The following is a 20,310-nucleotide window of genomic DNA, read 5'->3' as shown; positions in this document are numbered from 1 at the left end:
CTCCCGACTCTATACCACTGTGCTGCCACATCTGCTGGGTCTATCTTGTTGGTGGGACAGGACATACCCAGGGATGGTGATGGTGGTGTCCGGGACATTGTCTGTAAAATATGATTCCATAAGGGTGACTATGTCAGGCTCTTGCTTGTCTGGTCTATGAGACAGTTCTCCTAATTTTGGCACTAGCCCCCAGATGTTAGTAAGGAGAACTCTGCAGTGTCGACAGGGCTGAGATTGCCGTTGTTGTTTTCGGCGCCTAGGTCGATGCCAGGTGGTCTGTCAGGTTTTGTTCCTTTTTTTATGACCTTGTCGCGGTTTGATACAACTGAGTGGCTTGCTAGGCCACTTCAGAGGGCATTTAAGAGTCAACCACATGGTTGTGGGTCTGGAGTCACACGTAGTTCAGACAAGGTAAGCACGACAGATTTCCTCCCCTCAAGGACATTGGTGAACCAGATGGGTTTTTACAATAATCAACAATGGTTTCCTGGTCATCACTGGACTTTTAATTCCAGATTCTTATTGAATTCAAATTCCACCATTTGCCATGGTGGGGTTCATACCCAGGTCCCCAGAATATTACCCTGAGTCTCTGGATTACTAGTCCAGTGACAATACCCCTACGCCATCGCCTAATTGAGAGTCAGACACAGAAGGCCAATGACTGGATGCAGGTGCACAGCAATGACCTCCATACAATGATGACTACCTAGCAAAGCATTGTGCAAACAGTTGCTTTGATGGCTGAGTACCACATCCAAATGCATCCAAGTGCTCACCCATACTTGGTTAGGAGGGAGGTGCAAATCAGCCCCATGAGCAAACAGGTGGAGAGGAATGATAATAGTGGGGGGTTCTCCACAAGACATCCCCTGTGACAGTGGAACACCAGCCGACTCCCAACCCCATGACCAAGGCAACCCCTGCTGGTCTTTGAAGGGGCCTTTAGGAGCTCCACCACCCAGGGGACGACTGCTACGGGCATCCAAAGCTTAAGAACCTGAAATTTAGTAGGCTATCTCTAGCTCTGCTCCAACTACAGCATAGTAGCACCATGCAGAAGTAAAAGATGCCATCAAACAAGTCTAAGTTGCACAAAGTTATTCACTTGGGTGCAGCTTCTTACTTTAGTGTTAAAGCTTCTTACGTTAGTATTGAATGATAAACCTTTACTTCAAATATCCCGATGTCTTGTTGTTTCCTGGGACGTGCCATTGTCTACCTCATTTCCAATACCACAATGATCATGAGTCAGTTCAAATATGGGAATGTAATGAGATTATTGGTTCTCATTGAAGGGTGGAGAAAATACTATGGGGACCTATCATTGCAGAGACCTTTGTTTGTGGAAAGTGAGTTACATGAGGATGCGGTGTGAGCATTGGGGCAATGGCTAACATGAAAGCAAAATGGCTGGCCTAAGCGTAATGATGGGCACACTGTCCTCAGTTGAAGTGTGCCTGCATGAAGGCATCACAGGCTTCTCTGGCATGGCAGGACACATAATCCATTCCTCTGAGTATTGATGCTCCACTGGCACATATTCCACATCATTCTCCTCTGCTGAGGAAGCCTGTAAGTCCCCAACATCCTTTGACACCGATTCCACTCCCCATTGAAAAGTCAGACTGTGCAAGATGCAGCACACCACCATCATCCATGAAGCCTTTGCTGGCCTAGCTTGAAAGGCATCCCCAGGGCAATGGATTGCTCTATTATAGCCTTAGTAGATAGAACGCACTTACTGAACCTCTCATGTGCTTCTGTGGTGGGGTTACACATTGGGGTCAGAAGCCAGGTCTTCAGAGGGTATAAGGACACAGCTTAGATGTTAATGCCGCCCTTTATTTCTCTAAATGTCCTCAGTGCTATGAAACCAAATCCTTTTCACGGCAAAATATAAAAAAAATGACTGCATTGAGTTGCTACAACCAGCATTTGCTTCGCATTGTGGCTGGCCCATTTAATGCTGCATTCCTCCCTTATAGTGCTGCAATAATGGTGGCTTGATGTTTTAATGATTTCCTTCCTTACCTTGCTGGGTTGATGACACAATGTGTGACCCGTGTGCCTTTGGGAAAGAGCAATTTACCCATAAAATTACTCTTTATTGGGGTTTGGATTGTCTTAATAGGCTATGCATTTCAGCCACAGGGGTCCCTGACTGCACTATCAACCTGATCCTGGGAAAACTGGAGGGAGGCAAGAAGATGCTGGGTTCCCGGGCCATCATCCATTTCCTTGATTTTATCAGCTCACCCAACACCAAGTCCACCTCCAACTACCCGGTAAAATTGTAACCCAGATGGAACAGGGATATCAACTTTAGTGGATGTATTTTTTGTTGCAGTATGAAACAATGAAGAATAGCTAATTTAGTTTAACATTTTATTCTTTCATGAGATGTGAGCATTGCTGCAAGGCCAGCATTTGTTCCCCATCCTTAATTGCCCTTAAGAAGGTACTTAGAGATGGGCGACTAGTGCAGGCCTTGAGGGAGACGATGTTCAGATTCCATGAAAGAATAATTTTTTTAAAAGTCAGAAAGGTTTGAATTTAGATTTGCTGAAACTGCACAGAAAAGAGATGAAACATTTAAAAAATCTGGAGACTGAAAATCTGCAGCCACTTCACAGTTATTCCTGCCAATATTCTGGCAGGAGTATAATGGGAATGCTTAGGAATGAGACCTGAGACTCTGAAATGCTGACCCTTTACTTTCTGTGGAAACAATATTTCCATGAGCCACTGATAAGTCTGTAGAAAAGACTCATGGCAGAGATGGTGAAAATGGTTAATATTGTTTCATTCTTTTGCAAATTGGATAAATTTCTTTCAGAAAAGAACATTTTGGGTAACTTGAGACAACACGTGGTAGATGTTTGGGAGAAGAAAAGTGGCTTTGGACCAGTGAGGGTAGATTTTGACCTTGTGCAATAAAACATGTGATAGTGAGTCAACAGCCCATGTTGAATTTCTCCTGAGGTCAATAAAAATAAAAATTGGGAGTGATGAGAAACAAGCAGCGACTGACTCATTATCAGTGGTTTATACTATTGCACAAAGTTAAGATCTACCTCATGGTTCCCAAAGCTCTCCAGCACTGCGGTTTCTCTTGTGTTATTTCTGAGTCTGTTGAAAATTAATTAATAAAGATTGATAGCTATGAGTAATCAATAACAAACTACATTATCATTGTTTTATCTAACTAACAGGATGGTAGAAGGCAAGCCAGATGGACCTTGGTCTAGCAATTCCTACATTCATATAATAGGCTCTACTTAGAACATGACAATTATTAGACTTAGGGCTGAACATTGCAGGATAAGGGGGGCAGATGACTTCCCCCTCACCCCCACCCCAGCTGTTTTCGCAATCATTATGTGCTGTGGGTGGGCTAAACAAGGGCCATGCCGAGTGGACTTCTGCCCTTCACTGGGGAGGACGTACCACCCTCAGGAGCTGCCAGCCAATCCGATTGGTTGCCAGCTCCATCAGTCCCAGCAGCACCAAAAGCACATTAGTGGGCGCTGCCAAGACTGCAAGAGGAGGAGGAAGAATGCCCATGGGTCCCTGGAAACAGGAAAGTTTGGGGTCTCGGGCAGGGAGGGTTTGGGGAGGTCAGGGAGTGGGGTGGGTGGGTAGGAACGAAGTTGGGGGTGGGGGGGGTTCTATCTTAGGGGGGATGCTCCCTGATCAGCAAAGGGCAGTCCCAAAAATAGATTCCTGCCCTATGAAGAGATTATTTTTAAAAATTAGGCCGCCTACAGCGAATGCCCACAGCAAACAGTTCATGGTATGGACATCATATTATCAGAGTCAACTGACTTGGTAACAAGCCTAATTGACCCTTGATTAACTATTTAAAGATAGCAGGCTGCTGATTTCGGCACCCACCGACCCCTCATAGGAATTGAGCTCAGGGGTGGGTGTAAAGGTGCTGGGGTGGACACCTGCTCTATTTTATGTGCCTCCCCACCAAAAACACAGCTGGCAGGGGCACATAAAAAGCAGCCCTTAGTTAATTTGATGACCCTGCATATTTTGTTAGGGGTCATTGGAATGTACATACTGGCACATAGACACTCTGGATTTTTGGGGCCCCGATTATCTTGAAAAGCACCATTTACTTTCTAATACACCAAATGTCATTCCACTTTAAAAGTGATCTGTCAATATATACCTTTAATTTAATTTTGTTTTTCACAGCCATAAAAACTGTATATTCCATAGCAGGTAAAATTATTCTTTTACATCTAGCATGCATAGCAAGGTGTAATCATTTTGTGCATCCCCCTCACATAAACAACATATCCTACAGCCCCCCAGCCACCTGAATTTGAGCTGCTCTTGTGGGCAAAGCGGTTGTTAGGTGCATTAATATACAAGCATTGTGTTAACGTGTCTGTTGCTTGTTAAGCATTCATTTATGGAATTTGTAGCAAATTACACAGGTGTCACTTCACTTTATTAATGACCTGTAAAATTGGTATTCATGCAGCAAGAGCAAGGAAATCTGAAATGCAGAGGGGAAAGAAACATTGTGTAGTTATTTATTGGTTAGTGCTAATCAGCATGCAACAGCATTGGTGGCACAAATACGCTTTGGTCAACATGCTGGAAGGAGAGGGTCAGATAGGAGGGCCAAAGAGGTTGTATTCCATAGGAAGACCAAGAGAACCCACCTTTAACACAAGCAGCGTGCCTAGCATAAGCAAGTGAACAAACTCAACCTCACTGGAAAGCAAAATATGTTAATAGGCTATGCTTCACCACGACATATTCAAGGATTGTGTTATTTCTATACAGATGTCTCAACAGGCTCATGACACCATTCTACTGATGCAGCAGGAGATGGAGAGGCAAGGATGGTTCTCTTGAAAGTATGGCATTTGGAGGTATGGGACATCATCAATTGATCGATGTGGTTTCAGGAATCAGTAAGAAATCCCATAGAGCTCGTTAGTCGAAATGGATAACACTCCCTGAACTCTGAAATGGAACTCTCACAGGCAATGATTATACATGTTTTCCAAGCAGCACCTAAACACATAAATCCCAAGAGAATCATAGCTTCCTCAACTTTTCCAGGGTGACAGCTGTTTGAATGGTTGGCTCCTTAGAGATATGTGCTACTTGCTTGAAACAAGATTTGTGACACCATTACACAACTCCAATATGCTACATCAAGTAGCATCCAATGAGGCACACTTGAGAGATAGGAATTGTAACATTCAGACATTTAAACTACTTAAACATCTTATGTGTGAACTACCATTATGGATGCTCTTCAAAGAAACTTACACATGATCTTGGATAACTAACGTTGACAAGCTTCAACACAGAAGAATGTTCCACAGGAAACGCCAAAAGCAGACCAGCACCTTTTGGATAGCAGCTTTGGTTAAGCTTTTCCCCTGGGACCTGCACAACTACCTGGAATAATGCCATGAATTCAAAAACCTATTTGTTTCATTTCATGACATTTCAATTTCTGTTTAAAAACATTCCTTATTCCTGTTATTTTCAGCAATTTAAAAAGTGTCTGCAACCTTTGTCTTGATAAGTTTTGTGGAAAACTGAATAAATTAGCAAAATACAATAGATGCTGGAAATCTGAAATAAAAACAGAAAATGTTGGAAATAGTCAGCAGGCCAGGCAGTATTTGAGGAGAGGAACAGATTTAAGGTTTCAGGTTAATGACCCTTCATCGGGACTTGGGAGTATTTCCAGTATTTTCTGTTTTTATTATTGAATAATATTGCTGTGTTCTGTTTTCTTCTTTCACGAGGTGTGGGCGTTGCTGACTCGGCCAGTATTTACTGTCCATCCCTAATTGCCCTTGAGGAGGTGGTGGTGAGCTGCCTCTTTAAATGTATGTCCCATTGTGGTACTCCTTTTGGAAAACATACACTGGTGTAACATGGTATTTCTAGTATTTTTTCTTGTGGTGTTCTTTTTGGATGCTATAAAAGCTTTCTGAGAGGATGTCATATGATTCCCTTTATTATCTATCTCCATGTGTGACAGACTCCTGTGAATCTAGCCTTTTGTGCACTCCTCTCTCCAGCTCATTGGCAGAGTCTTCACCCATCTCGATTTACTTCCTGGAACTCCCTCCTTGAACCCCTACACTTTTAAAAGACTCATTTTTTTGATAAAACCTTCAGTTAGTCCTCCTAATCTCCTCTTCCATGGTTTTACACGTGCTCAGCTGTCCATTTCCATTGATTAAACATCTTGGGATGCTACTTACACTAAAGATGCCAGAAATGCGACTGCCAGGAGGGGTCATTTTTTTCTAGCTATCGAGGGCGCACACACCTATCAGTTTCGGCTGCCACTAGTGCGGAAGTACTTGATGGTAATGTGCTAGCTACAGATTCAAAGCTACATTGTTGTTCCTGTGTGACAGTTGAAGACCAAGTCCTTCAGATAACTGATATGCACTAGTGTACTCTGTGCATTTTGTACACGGTTTCTGAAAACCTCCCTGATGATTTTTCTGTGTAAGATGCAAATTGTGTTTAAGCCAACCTTCATTATGTCTTTGGTTTTAGATCCCCATGCCTTGCATCAACAAGTGTTCTTGAAAGATGCTGGACTGTGGTTCTGATTTATGTGCTTAAGACTATCTCTACAAGTGCCATTGTTGTTCTGAACTCTCTCTGGCCCTCCTAGCTGATCAACAGCAGCCTACCCACCTTTACATCAGTGCATAATTCATGTTTGGCTCAACGACACTGCTCTGGAATGCTTTCCACATGTTTTGCAAGGTAATGAATGCCTGGTACTATGTTCCTGATTGAAAGTATTAATTTTTTTTGCATGGATTCCATTAAGTTGAAATTGTAAAATAATTCAGCAAAGCCTTTGTTCAACAATAACCAACCTTTCTTCAGTTATAACCTCTGCCCCTTTCACAGCTGTGATTAGTGCTTACATTGTCCTCCCTTTCTGTCTCACACTGAAAATGCATATACCAGAACTGGTGCTTACCTCAAGCCATGTTGGTAACACTCTGTGCTAAAGCCTGTTGTTCCAGTGGGCTGACTTGCTCGCCATAGGGTTGTGGTATGGCTGTGAAGAAAGAAAATGGGACATGACGAGCATATGTGAATGCCAGTGGTTTGGTATGTCCTTGTTGTTGGGCCAAATATTCAATAATGCACTTTGGATGATAGTATAAAATGCATGAGATGGCCCAGCCAACTGTTAAAGGCCTATCCTAATTTCCATAAGTGCATGAGATGGCCCAGCCAACTGTTAAATGCCTTTCCTAATTTCCTAAGTGCACTTTCTTTGAGAACGGCCTGGGGAGCTAACCTTAATTGAGAAAATCTGAGAATAATGACTTGGATTTCATCTCACTGGAGCAAATACCGTCTGTCTGTTTAATTGTCCTGACCACAGAAGGCAGGGCAAATTCAATCTGGCCAATTATTGCCCTATCAGCCAACTCTCAATAATCAGTAAAATGATGGAAGATGTTTTTGACTCTGCTACCAAGTGCTCCATACTAATTAATAACCCGCTAATCGATGTTCAGTTTAGGTTCTGTCAGAGCCACTTGACTCCTGACTTCTTTCCAGCCTTGACCCAAACATGGATAAAAAAAGCTGAATTCCAAAGGCAAAGTGAATGTTGACTGCCCTTAACATCAAGACAACATTTGACTGAGCATGGCACCATAGAGCCCTTGTAAAATTGAAGTCAATGGGAATCAGGTGAAAACCATCTACTGGCTAGAGTCATACCGAGCACAAAGGAAGATGGTTGTTACTGTTGGAGGCTAATCATCTCAGCCCCAGGATATTCATCACTGAGTTTCCCACATCAATATCCTGATAGTCACCATTGACCAGAAACTTCACAGGACCAGCCATATAAATATTGTGGTTACCAGAAGAGGTCAGAGGCTGGACAGTCCACTGCAAATTACTCACCTCCGGACACCACAAAACCTGTCGACCATCTACAAGTTAGGAATGTGATGGAATACTCTCCACCTAAGTGAGTGCAGCTCCAACAATACTCAAGAAGCTCGAGACCATCCAGGACACAGTCCACTTGATTAACATCCCTTCCACCATCTTAAATACTCACTCCGTCCATTACCAATGCAATGTGGCAGAAATGTGTACCACAGAATCACAGACTGGTTACAGCATGGAGGCTACTCAGCCTGTCATGTCTATGCTGGCTCTCCCAAGGAGCAATTCACCTAGTGCCACTCCCCTGCCATCTCCCCGTAGCCCTGCACATTCTTCCTTTTCAAAGAATAATCCAATTCCCTTTTGAATGCCTTGATTGAATCTGCTTCCACCAAACTCTCAGCCAGTGTATTCCATATCCTAACCACTGTGTGAAACGTTTTACCCATGTTGCCATTGCTTCTTTTCCCAATTACCTTAAATCTGTTCCAAAAACAAAAATTGCTGTAAAAACTCAGGAGGTCTGACAGCATCTGCGGAAAGGAACACAGTTAACGTTTCGAATCCATATGACTCATCAGAACTAAAAAATATAGAAATGAGGTGAAATATAAGCTGGTTGAGGGGGGTGGGACAGGTCCAACTGGGTAGCGGGCCAGTGATATGTGGAAGCAAAGAAGAGATCGCCAAAGATGTCAAAGACAAAAGGACAAAGGAGTGTTGACGGTGGTGATATTAGCTAAGGAATGTGCTAATGATGACATTAAGGGTAGAAAGCAGGACGAGCAAGTGACAGATAGCCCTAGTAGGGGTGGGGTGGGGGGAGGTAGAGATAAAACAATGCAAATTGGCATAGGGATGTGAGAATAAGGGAAGTAAACACATGGCTAAAGGAGTGGTGCGGGAAAGAGGGGTTCCATTGCATGGGGCACTGGCATCAGTATTGGAACAGGAGGGATCTGTACCATTGGGACCGTCTCCACCTGAACTAATCTGGGACCAATGTTCTAGCGAAAAGGGTAGACAGGGTGGTCAATAGGACTTTAAACTAGAAAGTGGGGGAGGGTGGGGGGGGGGGCTGTGGGGAGGGAAGGGTAAAACTCCAAGTAGTATGACTAATGGGAAACAAAGCAGCAGGTTAGCGTGTGGGGGGTGGATTCAACTTCATGGAAAATTATGAAAAAAACTGAAAAGAAAAGAGACCCCAGGAGAGGCTTTTAAAGTCTCCAGAACACAAAATAGGACAGTGTTTGGAAACGGCTAGGAATCTAACTTCAATCACATCAGATAAAGGGACGACAATGAAAAAGGGGTCAGGAAATACAGGTCTGAAGGTGTTGTATCTGAATGCATGCAGTAAACGAAATAAGGTAAATGAGCTTGTGGCACAGATTGAAATTGGCAGGTATGATGTGGTGGGCATCACGGAGACATGGCTGCAAAGGGATCAGGACTGGGAGCTAAATATCCAAGGATATACATCCTATCGAAAAGATAGGCAGATTGGCAGAAGGGGTGGGGTTGCTTTGTTAGTAAGAAATGAAATTAAATCGATAGCAAGAAATGATGTAGCGTCAGATGATGTAGAATCTGTGTGGGTAGAGTTGAGGAACCACAAAGGTAAAATAATGGGAGTTATGTCCAGGCCTCCGAACAGTAGTCAGGATGTGGGGCACAAGATGCACCAGGAGATAGAAAAGGTGTAAAAACAAAAAAACTGCGGATGCTGGAAATCCAAAACAAAAACAGAATTACCTGGAAAAACTCAGCAGGTCTGGCAGCATCGGCGGAGAAGAAAAGAGTTGACGTTTCGAGTCCTCATGACCCTTCGACAGTTCTGTCGATAGAAAAGGTGTGTAAGAAAGGCAAGGTTACAGCGATCATGGGGGATTTCAATATGCAGGTAGACTGGGAAAATCAGGCTGGTAGTTGATCCCAAGAAAAGGAATTTGTGGAATGTCTACGAGATGGCTTTTTGAAGCAGCTTGTGGTGGAGCCCAGTAGGGATCAGGCAATTCTAGATTTAGTGATGTGTAATGAGGCAGATTTGATAAGGGAGCTTAAGGTGAAGGAACCCTTAGGAGGAAGTGACCATAATATGATAAAATTTACCCTGCAATTTGAGAGGAAAAAGCTGGAATCAGATGTAACAGCATTACAGTTGAATAAAGGCAACTACAGAGGCATGAGGGAGGAGCTGGCCAAAATTGACTGGGAGATGAGCCTAGCAGGAAAGACAGTGGAACAGCAATGGCAGGAGTTTCTGGGAGTAATTTGGGAGACACAGCAAAAATTCATCCCTAGGAAGAAGCATACTAAAGGGAGGACGAGGCAACCATGGCTGACAAGGGAAGTCAGGGACAGCATAAAAGCTAAAGAGAAAGCACACAATGTGGCGAAGAGCAGTGGGAAACCAGGGGATTGGGAAGCCTACAAAGACCAACAGAGGACAACTAAAAAAGAAATAAGGAGGGAGAAGATTAACTATGAGGGTAAACTAGCCAGTAATATAAAAGAAGATTGCAAGAGTTTTTTTTTTAGATATATAAAGGGTAAGAGAGAGGCAAAAGTGGAAATTGGGCCACTGGAAAATGACGCTGGAGAAGTAGTAGTAGTGGGGAACAAAGAAATGGCGGAGGAACTGAGTAGGTACTTTGCATCAGTCTTCACAGTGGAAGACACGAGTGACATCCCCAAAGTTCAAGAGAGTCGGGGGGGGGTAGAGGTGAGTATGGTGGCCATTACCAAGGAGAAGGTGCTAGGAAAACTGAAAGGTCTGAAGGTGGATAAATCACCTGGACCAGATGGATTACATCCCAGAGTACTGAAGGAGATAGCTGAAGAGACAGTGGAGGCATTAGTGGTGATCTTTCAGGAATCACTGGGTCCCTGAGGACTGGAAAATTGCTAACGTAACCCCCTGTTTAAGAAGGGAGTAAGGCAAAAGACAGGAAATTACAGGCCAATTAGCCTGACCTCAGTCGTTGATAAGATTTTAGAGTTCATTATTAAAGATGAGATTTCAGAATACTTGGAAGTGCATGGTAAAATAGGGCAAAGTTAGCATGGTTTCATCAAGGGGAGGTCATGACTGACAAATCTGTTAGAATTCTTTGAGGAGGTAACGAGTAGGTTAGACAAAGGAGAGCCAAATGGATGTTATCTACTTGGACTTCCAGAAGGCCTTTGACAAGGTGCCGTACAGGAGGCTGCTCAGTAAGATAAGAGCCCATGCTGTTAGAGGCCAGGTACTAGCGTGGATAGAAGATTGGCTGTCTGGCAGGAGGCAGAGAGTGGGGATAAGGGGGTACTTCTCAGGATGGCGGCCGGTGACTAGTGGAGTTCTGCAGGGGTCAGTGTTGGGACCACAACTTTTCACTTTATACATTAATGATCTAGATGAAGGAACTGAGGGCGTCCTGGCTAAGTTTGCAGATGATACAAAGAAAGGTGGAGGGACAGGTCATATTGAGGAGGCGGGGAGGCTGCAGAAGGATTTGGACAGGTTAGGAGAATGGGCAAAGAAGTGGTAGATGGAATATAACGTGGGCAAAGGTTATGCACTTTGGTAGGAATTATAGAGGCATAGACTATTTTCTAAATGGGGAGAGAATTCAGAAATCTGGAGTGCAAAGGGACTTGGGAGTCCTAGTCCAGGATTCTGTTAAGGTTAACTTGCAAGTTGAGTCGGTAGTTGGGAAGGCAAATGCAATGTTGGCATTTATTTCAAGAGGACTAGAATATAAAAGCAGGGATGTGCTGCTGAGTCTTTATAAGGCTCTGGTCAGACCACATTTAAAATATTGTGAGCAATTTTGGGCCCCGTATCTCAGGAAGGATGTGCTGGCCCTGGAGAGGGTCCAGAGGAGGTTCACGAGAATGATCCCAGGAATGAAAGGCTTAACATATGAAGAACGTTTGAGGACTCTGGGTCTATACTCGATGGAGTTTAGAAGGATGAGGGGGGATCTGATTGAAACTTACAGAATACTGAAAGGCCTGGATAGAGTGGACGTGGAGAAGATGTTTCCATTAGTAGGAGAGACTAGGATCCGAGGGCACAGCCTCAGAGTAAAGGGAAGACCTTTTAGAACAGAGATGAGGAGAAACCTCTTTAGCCAGAGAGTGGAGAATCTATGGAATTCATTGCCACAGAAGGCTGTGGAGTTCAGGTCATTGAATGTATTTAAGACTGAGATAGATAGGTTCTTGATTGGTAAGGGGATCAAAGGTTATGGGGAGAAGGCAGGAGAATGGGGTTGAGAAACTTATCAGCCATGATTGAATGGCGGAGCATACTCAATGGGCCGAATGGCCTAATTTCTGCTGCTATGGGACGATCCCTGCGGAATGCCGCGGGGCGGGGAGGGGGGTGAAGGTAAGATGTGTTTGGTGGCGGCATCGTGCTGGAGTTGGCGGACAAGGGGGACCCTATCATGGCTCTGGGAGGGAGAAGCAAGCGTGAGGGCGGATGTGCGGGAGATGGGCTGGACATGGTTGAGGATCCTGTCAACCACCGTGGGTGGAAACCTCGGCTAAGGAAGAAGGAAGACATGTCAGAGGAACTGTTTTTGAAACTGGCATCATCAGAACAGATGCGATGCAGGCGAAGGAACTGACAGAATGGGATGGAGTCCTTACAGGAAGCGGTGTGTGAAGAGTTGTAATCGAGGTAGCTGCGGGAGTCGTAGGCTTGTAATGAATATTGGTGGACAGTCTATCACCGGAAATTGAGACCGAGAGGTCAAGGAAGGGAAGGGAAGTGTCAGTGATGGACCATGTGAATACGATGGAGGGGTGGAAATTGGAAGCAAAATTAATAAATTTTTCCAGGTCCAGACAAGAACATGAAGTGGCACTGAAGCAGTCATCGATGTACCGGAGAAAGTGTTGTGGGAGGGGGCCTGAGTAGGACTGGAACAAGGAATAAAAACAAAAATATCTGGAAAAACTCAGCAGGTCTTACAGCATCCGCCGAGAGGGATACAGTTGATGCTTCGAGTCTGTATGACTCTTCATCAGAACTAAGGAATATAGAAATGAGATGAAATATAAGCTGGTAGAGGGGGGTGGGACAGGAGAGCTTGATAGGGGGCCACTGATAGGTGGAGGCCAAGAAGAGACTGCCAAACGTGTCATAGGCAGAAGGACAAAGGGGTGTTGATGGTGGTGATATTATCTAAAGGATGTGCTAATGGGGATATTAAGTGTAGCAAGCTGGACAAGCTAGTGGCAGATGGCCCTTGTGGGATTGGGGTGGGGGAAGGGATTGAAATGGGCTAGAAGGTGGAGATGAAACAATAGATCAAAATAAATTTAAAAATAGGTGGGAAAAGAAAAATGTATTTGTAAAGAAATGATAAAATATTGGAAAAAGGGGGATCGGAAAGGGGCTGGGGATGGAGGAGAGAGATCATGATCTGAAATTGTTGAGCTCAATATTAAGTCCGGAAGGCTGTAAAGTGCCTAGTCGGAAGATGATGTGCTGTTCCTCCAGTTTGCGTTGAGCTTCACTGGAACATTGCAGCAGGCTAAGGATGGACATGTGGGCATGAGAGCAGGGTGGTGTGTTGAAATGGCAAGCAACATGGAGGTCTGGGTCATGCTTGCGGACAGACCGCAAATGGGAGCAGCAAATGCAGGAGACTAAATTGAGGGAAGTGCAAGTGAAGCATACAAGGAATGTTCCACATACCCCATAAAGAGACAGGCATAACTGGAGCCCATGTGGGTACCCATAGCCGTGCCTTTTATTTGGAGGAAGTGAGATGAGTTTAAGGAGAAATTGTTCAGTGAGACAAGAAGTTCAGCCAGACGGAGGAGAGTAGTGGTGGATGGGGATTGTTTGGGCCTCTGTTCAAGGAAGAAGCGGAGAGCCCTTAGACCATCCCGATGGGGGATGGAGGTATAGAGGGATTGGATGTCCATGGTGAAGAGGCTGCGGTTAGGGCCAGGGAACTGGAAATTGTTGATATGGTGTAGCATGTCAGAGGAATCATGGATGTAGGTGGGAAGGACAAGGGGAGAGAGAATGGGGTCAAGATAGTAAGAAATGAGTTCCATGGGGCAGGAACAGGCTGACACGATCGGTCTGCCAGTACAGTCCTGTTTGTGGATTTTGGGTAGGAAGTAGAAGCGGGCCGTCCAAGCTTGGGAGACTATGAGGTTGGAAGCTATGGAGGTAAGATCTCCAGAGGAGCTGAGGTCAGTGACAGTCCTGGAAACAATGGCTTGATGTTCAGTGGTGGTGGGGTCATGGTCCAGGGGGAGGTAGAAGGAAGTGTCTGTGAGTTGGCGCTCAGCCTCTGTGAGGTAGAGGTCAGTGCACCAGACAACAGCACCGCCCTTGGCTGCAGGTTTGATGACAAAGTCAGGTTTGGACCTGAGAGAATGGAGTGCGGCAAGTTCAGGAAGACTCAGGTTAGAGTGGGTGAGGGGACGAGAGAAATTGAGACGACTGATGTCGCGCTGACAGTTCTCAATGAAAAGATCAAGAGCAGGTAAGAATCCAGACGGAGGGGTCCAGGTGGAGGGAGAATATTGGAGGTGGGTAAAAGGATCCATTGCCCAAAGAAGTGAACACGGAGATGAAGGCGGCAGAAGGACGGTTCAGCATTGTGCCGAGCCCGAAATTCATTGAGATGAGAGAGTAAGGGTATGAAACTGAGTCCTTAAATCTGTGCCCTTTTCTTCTTGATCCTTCCACCAATGGAAAGTTTTTCCCTATCTGCTCTATTCAGACCTTTCATGATTTTGATTTGCCTCTGTCAAAACTCCTCTCAATCTTCTCTTTTCCAGGGAAAACAGTCTCAACTCTCCAATCTATCTTCATAACTGAAGTTCTTCACTGGAACCATTCTTGTGCATCTTTTCTACATTCTAATGCCTTCACATCTTTCCTAAAGTGTGGTGCCCAGAACTGTACGCAATACTCAAGTTGAGACCAGTGTTCCATATAACTTCAGCATAATTTCCTTGCTATTGTACTCAATGCCCCTATTAATAAAGCCTAGGTTGCTATATGCTTTTATTACTCACCCTCTCAATTTGTCCTGCCACCTTCAGTGATTTATGCACCTATATATCCAGGTCCCTATGCTCCAGCACCCACTTTAGAATTGTATCCTCTATTTTGTATTGTCTCTCTACATTCTTCCTACCAAAATGAATCACTTCACACTTCTTTGCATTAAATTTCATCTGCCACTTGTTTTCTCATTCCACTAACCCACCTATGTTCTTTGGAAGTTCTGCCCTTCCCTCACAGTTCACAATATTTCAAGTTTTGTATCATCTGCAAATTTTGAATTTGTGCCCTGTACACCAAGGTCTAGATCATTAATATATATCAAGAATAGCAGGGGTCCTAAGACCAACCACTATAACCCTTCTTCTAGTCTGAGAAAGATCCATTAACCATTATATAAAAACAAAAAAACTGCAGATGCTGGAAATCCAAAACAAAAACAGAATTACCTGGAAAAACTCAGCAGGTCTGGCAGCATCGGCGGAGGAGAAAAGAGTTGACGTTTCAAGTCCTCATGACCCTTCGACAGAACTTGAGTTCGAGTCCAAGAAAGAGTTGAAATATAAGCTGGTTTAAGGTGTGTGGGTGGGGGTGGGGGGGGGGGGGGGTTGGCGGAGAGAGAGAGAGAGAGAAAAAGAGAAGTGGAGGGGGTTGGTTTGGTTGTAGGGACAAACAAGCAGTGATAGAAGCAGATCATCAAAAGATGTCAACAACAATAGAACAAAAGAACACATAGGTGTTAAAGTTGGTGATATTATCTAAACGAATGTGCTAATTAAGAATGGATGGTAGGGCACTCAAGGTATAGCTCTAGTGGGGGTGGGGAGAGCATAAAAGATTTTAAAATATTTAAAAATAATGGAAATAGGTGGGAAAAGAAAAATCTATATAATTTATTGGAAAAAAAAAGGAAGGGGGAAACAGAAAGGGGGTGGGGATGGGGGAGGGAGCTCAAGACCTAAAGTTGTTGAATTCAATATTCAGTCCAGAAGGCTGTAAAGTGCCTAGTTGGAAGATGAGGTGTTGTTCCTCCAGTTTGCGTTGGGCTTCACTGGAACAATGCAGCAAGCCAAGGACAGACATGTGGGCAAGAGAGCAGGGTGGAGTGTTAAAATGGCAAGCGACAGGGAGGTTTGGGTCATTCTTGCGGACAGACCGCAGGTGTTCTGCAAAGCGGTCGCCCAGTTTACGTTTGGTCTCTCCAATGTAGAGGTGACTCCATTAACCATTACTCTTCATTTCCTGTCACTCAGCCAATTTCAAATCCATGTTGCTGCTCTCCCTTTTATTCCATGAGCTCTAACTTTGTTCACAAGCCTGTTGTGCAACAATTTACCAAATACCTTTTGGAAGTCTATGTATGCCACATCAACATCAGCCTTCTCAGTTGCCTCATCAAAAAACTCAAGCAAGTTAGTTAAACATGATTTGCCCTTAACAAATCCACGCTGGCTTTCCTTAATTAACATGCATTTGCCTAAGTGACCAAAAATTTTGTCCCAAATTATTGTTTCTAGAAGCTTCCCCACCACAAAAAGTTAAACTGACAGGCTCTTAGTATCAAGTTTATCTTTACACCCTTTTTGAACAAGGGTGTAACATTTGCAATTCGCAGTCATCTGGTGTCACCCAAGATAGAGGAAGATTAAAAAATTATCACCAGTGCCTCCAAAATTTCCAGTCAGTACCACACTCCATGCATTCACATACATGTTAAATGATCAGTTTCATTATTTTAATGTTATTCAATCTCCCTTCTGATCTTCAAGTTCTTTCTCTGCCAACTTTGAAAGAATTACAGGCTGGGGTTTGCATGGCCAAATTGATGATATAATTTAACTTAGGCTTTATTCCTTCCTCCCTTACTCTAAACCCACCTAATAATTTACTATTTCCTACTCTAGTGCTATCTGTCTTTCCCAGTATTGTGTACTTTGGAATACCTATCTTGATAGTACCTCCTGGTTCCCACGTCCCTGCCAAGTTAGTTTAAATCCTACCCAATAGCACCAGCAAATGGCCGCGCAAGGAAACTGGTCCCGGCTCTGTTTAGATGCAACCCTTCCAGCCTATACTGTCCATTTCCCTATCTAGAATATGCACTGAAGCAACAGCCCAAAGCTTCTTCAACAGCACCTTTCAAACCCATGGCTTCTATCAATTAGAAGCACAAGTGTGGCAGGCGCATAAAAATACCACAACCTGAAGGTCCCCCTCCAAAGTCACACTCATCCTGATTTGGAAACGTATTGCCAATCCTTCAACATTGCTGGCTCAAAATCCTGGAACTTCCTACCCAAGAGCCCTATGGGAGCACCTTCGCCACACAGACTGCAGCAGTTCAGGAGGAATGCTCACCACGAACTTCTCAAAGGCAATAAATGCTGGCCTTGACAGTAATGTCCAGATCCTGTGAATAAATAATTAAAATAAGGACAGTGTCCATTTAAGAAGCGTTATATCCTCAATTTGTCCATGCAGATCACTTGATCTCCCCAGCTTGTGATTCACTCAACGCTGGCAGAGAAAGAACTTGAAGATCAGAAGGGAGATTGAACAACATTCAAATAATGAAATTGATCATTTCACATTCCTTGTTTGTCTAATCACTACAAAGATATAGCTTGCATCAAAGGTTAGCAACAAAGTGGAAAAATCATTATTTAAATTTTGGAGCAGATATGTTTGTCTTAAGTATTCAGATCATGTGGTCTGTTTGGTTGTTGCAAAATATGCCAGCTGTAAAACACTAATTAATTCTTCCTCTTTACCAATGAAAATCTCAGTAAGAAAAGCTTTTCATACATTTTCTTTTGGAGGAAAGGAAAACAATGCCACATAACACAAGCAAATGGAATTTATTTAAAGATGTCACAACCGTATATTATCAGTAACATGTTGTAAGTTTAAATTTTAACAGCTTTCAGAACGACCAGCATCAGCAGACAAGTATTTTAAAAGTTCAACATATACAAAGAATAATGTGACATTTTAACAATTGCTTCACTTCAAAAATGTTAGGTTAAGAGCTGCTGTAGCATTTTACATAATTTCATTCTGTTGTGCAAGATATTTTTCGTGTTTATTCGAAGGATGCTATTAAATACACTGTTTATCCTGCATTTATTTCCATGTCTTTACGGATTACTTAGTTTTACTTACAGCTGCAATAACATCATTTAAGCAACAATGAGCAACCATTTAAAGAACGACAGATATTAAAACAGGCATTAGGAATGAAGGACTAATCTGTGAAATACAGATTATTAGCTTGCCAAAGAATGATTGTTTGCATTAGGTCAACAGGATTTTCATTTTAAGAGTGTTTAGTCCTTAAGGAAATGTAACAAACAATCAACAAAACAAATAAACACTCCTAGTAACTGACTTCTACACAATTTGACATTCTGGGTTAATAGATGATATTGTGTACTTTTTTTTTAGAAAAACACAATAATGAAAAAAGTAATGAAGAATAGTAATTAAGAATAAGTTGCTGTTTTAAATAAATCAAAGGGACAAAATTGAAACTTTACATAATGTAGAAATCACTTCTGAAAATTTTACTAAGCCATATTCCTTCTATAATAATAATGAAATTACATTACAAAATTATTCAACCTTTAAAAACACCAAAATGTAAACAAAAATTAATAAAATATGTAACATTATATTAATAACCAAGAAAAGTCACTTTCTATCATTTCCTTGGTACAAGTTGGCGCACAACAGAATTATACAATAGCATGTTTTATTTCTAGCCAATAATTGCTTTTGATGATGGACTACACAAGTGCTACACAAACATAATAATTGTGGAAATGAGTGCAAACAAACTTCATGTATATGAATGTTTTAAACCACATGCTCTGAATCTGGGTACTCTGGAGCAGCAAGTGGACTGTTATGATGCAACCTCACTTACAGAGATGATAGATTCTTCTTCCTCTTTTAATATTGAAGTCCTGGTTTTTAATCGACTGAATAACCATGCCAGAATAGCCAGAACAATTTGGACAATGATTCGTAAAAGCACAAATGCAAAAGGAACAATAATTTGCATCAAATGGAAAATTTCAGTACTAAACTTACTTAAAACATATGTAAGACAGAATGTAACAAAGGCCACAGAAGGGTAAAGTGAGAGCTTGGCAAACATAAATGCATGTTCTTTGCCCCTATAACGAATATGGTGATGTAAGGTTTCCTTTTCATTGTAAAGTGCTGCAGCCCATATTGCAAACTGAAAGAGACTTGCAAGAAAAATTATAACACAACTGATTTGAATGGCCTCCAGTTCATTGCGGGAGTTGGCGGCAAATTCGTGGGTAAGCCGAAAGGCCAGTGGAAGTCCACCAATGAAAGCCAGTGAGAATGTGTTCAGGAGCCCCATCAGTCTTGTTGACTTAGTGATGTATAGAAACAGTGAATGGTGAACAAACCAGAGTAGGCCAACAGTTACAAATGAACCAAAATAAGCCAAAAATTCTGGACCGTATTCACTAAGTGCTTCAATAAGTTTACCATTGAACTTCTCTGCAACCTCTTTACTTTCAGGAACGTTATCCTCACTGTAACAAGAACATGTCAAAAACATTATAAGAACATAAATAAAGATATTAATAAATAAAGATATTAATTCACTTCATGGCTAACTTCACTTCATGCAACAATAGGCATTTATAGCTTGCATTTACCATATAAAGTGTACAAATGTACAAATTAGGAGCATGAGTAGGCCACTTAGCCCTTTGAGCCTGCTTGGCCATTAATAGATGATCTGATTGTAACTGCAACTCCACATTCCGCATGTCTCACAAATAAACATAACTAAGGTAAATAGATACTTAGTTAGGGAGAGAGAGATTGGGAACGTTGACAGGAGGCTTAGTGGACAAAATACGTTTTGAAATGTTTTTTAAAGCTGGAGTGAGAGATAAAATGGTAGACGGATTTAGAGGGTGAGCTTGAGAGAGAAAGCTGAAGCAGCTTCTACCACCAGTGGAGGAGGGGTAAAACAAAGAAGGCTGGAGTTAGTGCAACTAGAGTATTTGGAGAAGGATGTAGGGATGAAGGAGGGTGCAGAGAGCATGGAGGAATTTGTAGATGGGGAGGATTTTAAATTTAATGAATTTGAGGATTAGGAAGCAAATGTAGATCTCCATAAAGGGAAGTAATGAGTGAGAAGCAATGCATGACATAACATGTATAGCCGAATTTTGGACAAGTTGGGAGTGTACAGAAAGTAAATCACATGGGTATATAAGACAATGGCCAGAACTTTCCAGCCACCTGTCATGGGGCACGCGGCGGGGTTGAGGGGGGGGGAGGGGGGGGGAGAGACAATA

The 20,310-nt window shown here is 42.9% G+C and overlaps 1 protein-coding gene across 1 annotated transcript in view; it reads right to left on the bottom strand.

Moving 5' to 3' along the window:
• Positions 1-17,801: 17,801 nt before the first annotated feature.
• The window catches only part of tmem175 (transmembrane protein 175), a 51,892-nt gene continuing 49,383 nt past the window's right edge, over positions 17,802-20,310 (bottom strand). The window contains exon 10 of the mRNA XM_041195395.1: positions 17,802-19,533. Within this exon, the coding sequence (XP_041051329.1) occupies positions 18,867-19,533 (667 nt within the window). The 3' untranslated portion in view covers positions 17,802-18,866. The remainder of the gene's footprint in view (positions 19,534-20,310) is intronic.

Source organism: Carcharodon carcharias, chromosome 1 (genome assembly GCF_017639515.1).
Source record: "Carcharodon carcharias isolate sCarCar2 chromosome 1, sCarCar2.pri, whole genome shotgun sequence".
In the NCBI taxonomy this organism is placed as follows: domain Eukaryota; kingdom Metazoa; phylum Chordata; class Chondrichthyes; order Lamniformes; family Lamnidae; genus Carcharodon; species Carcharodon carcharias.
This window is presented reverse-complemented; position numbering and strand designations above follow the sequence as displayed.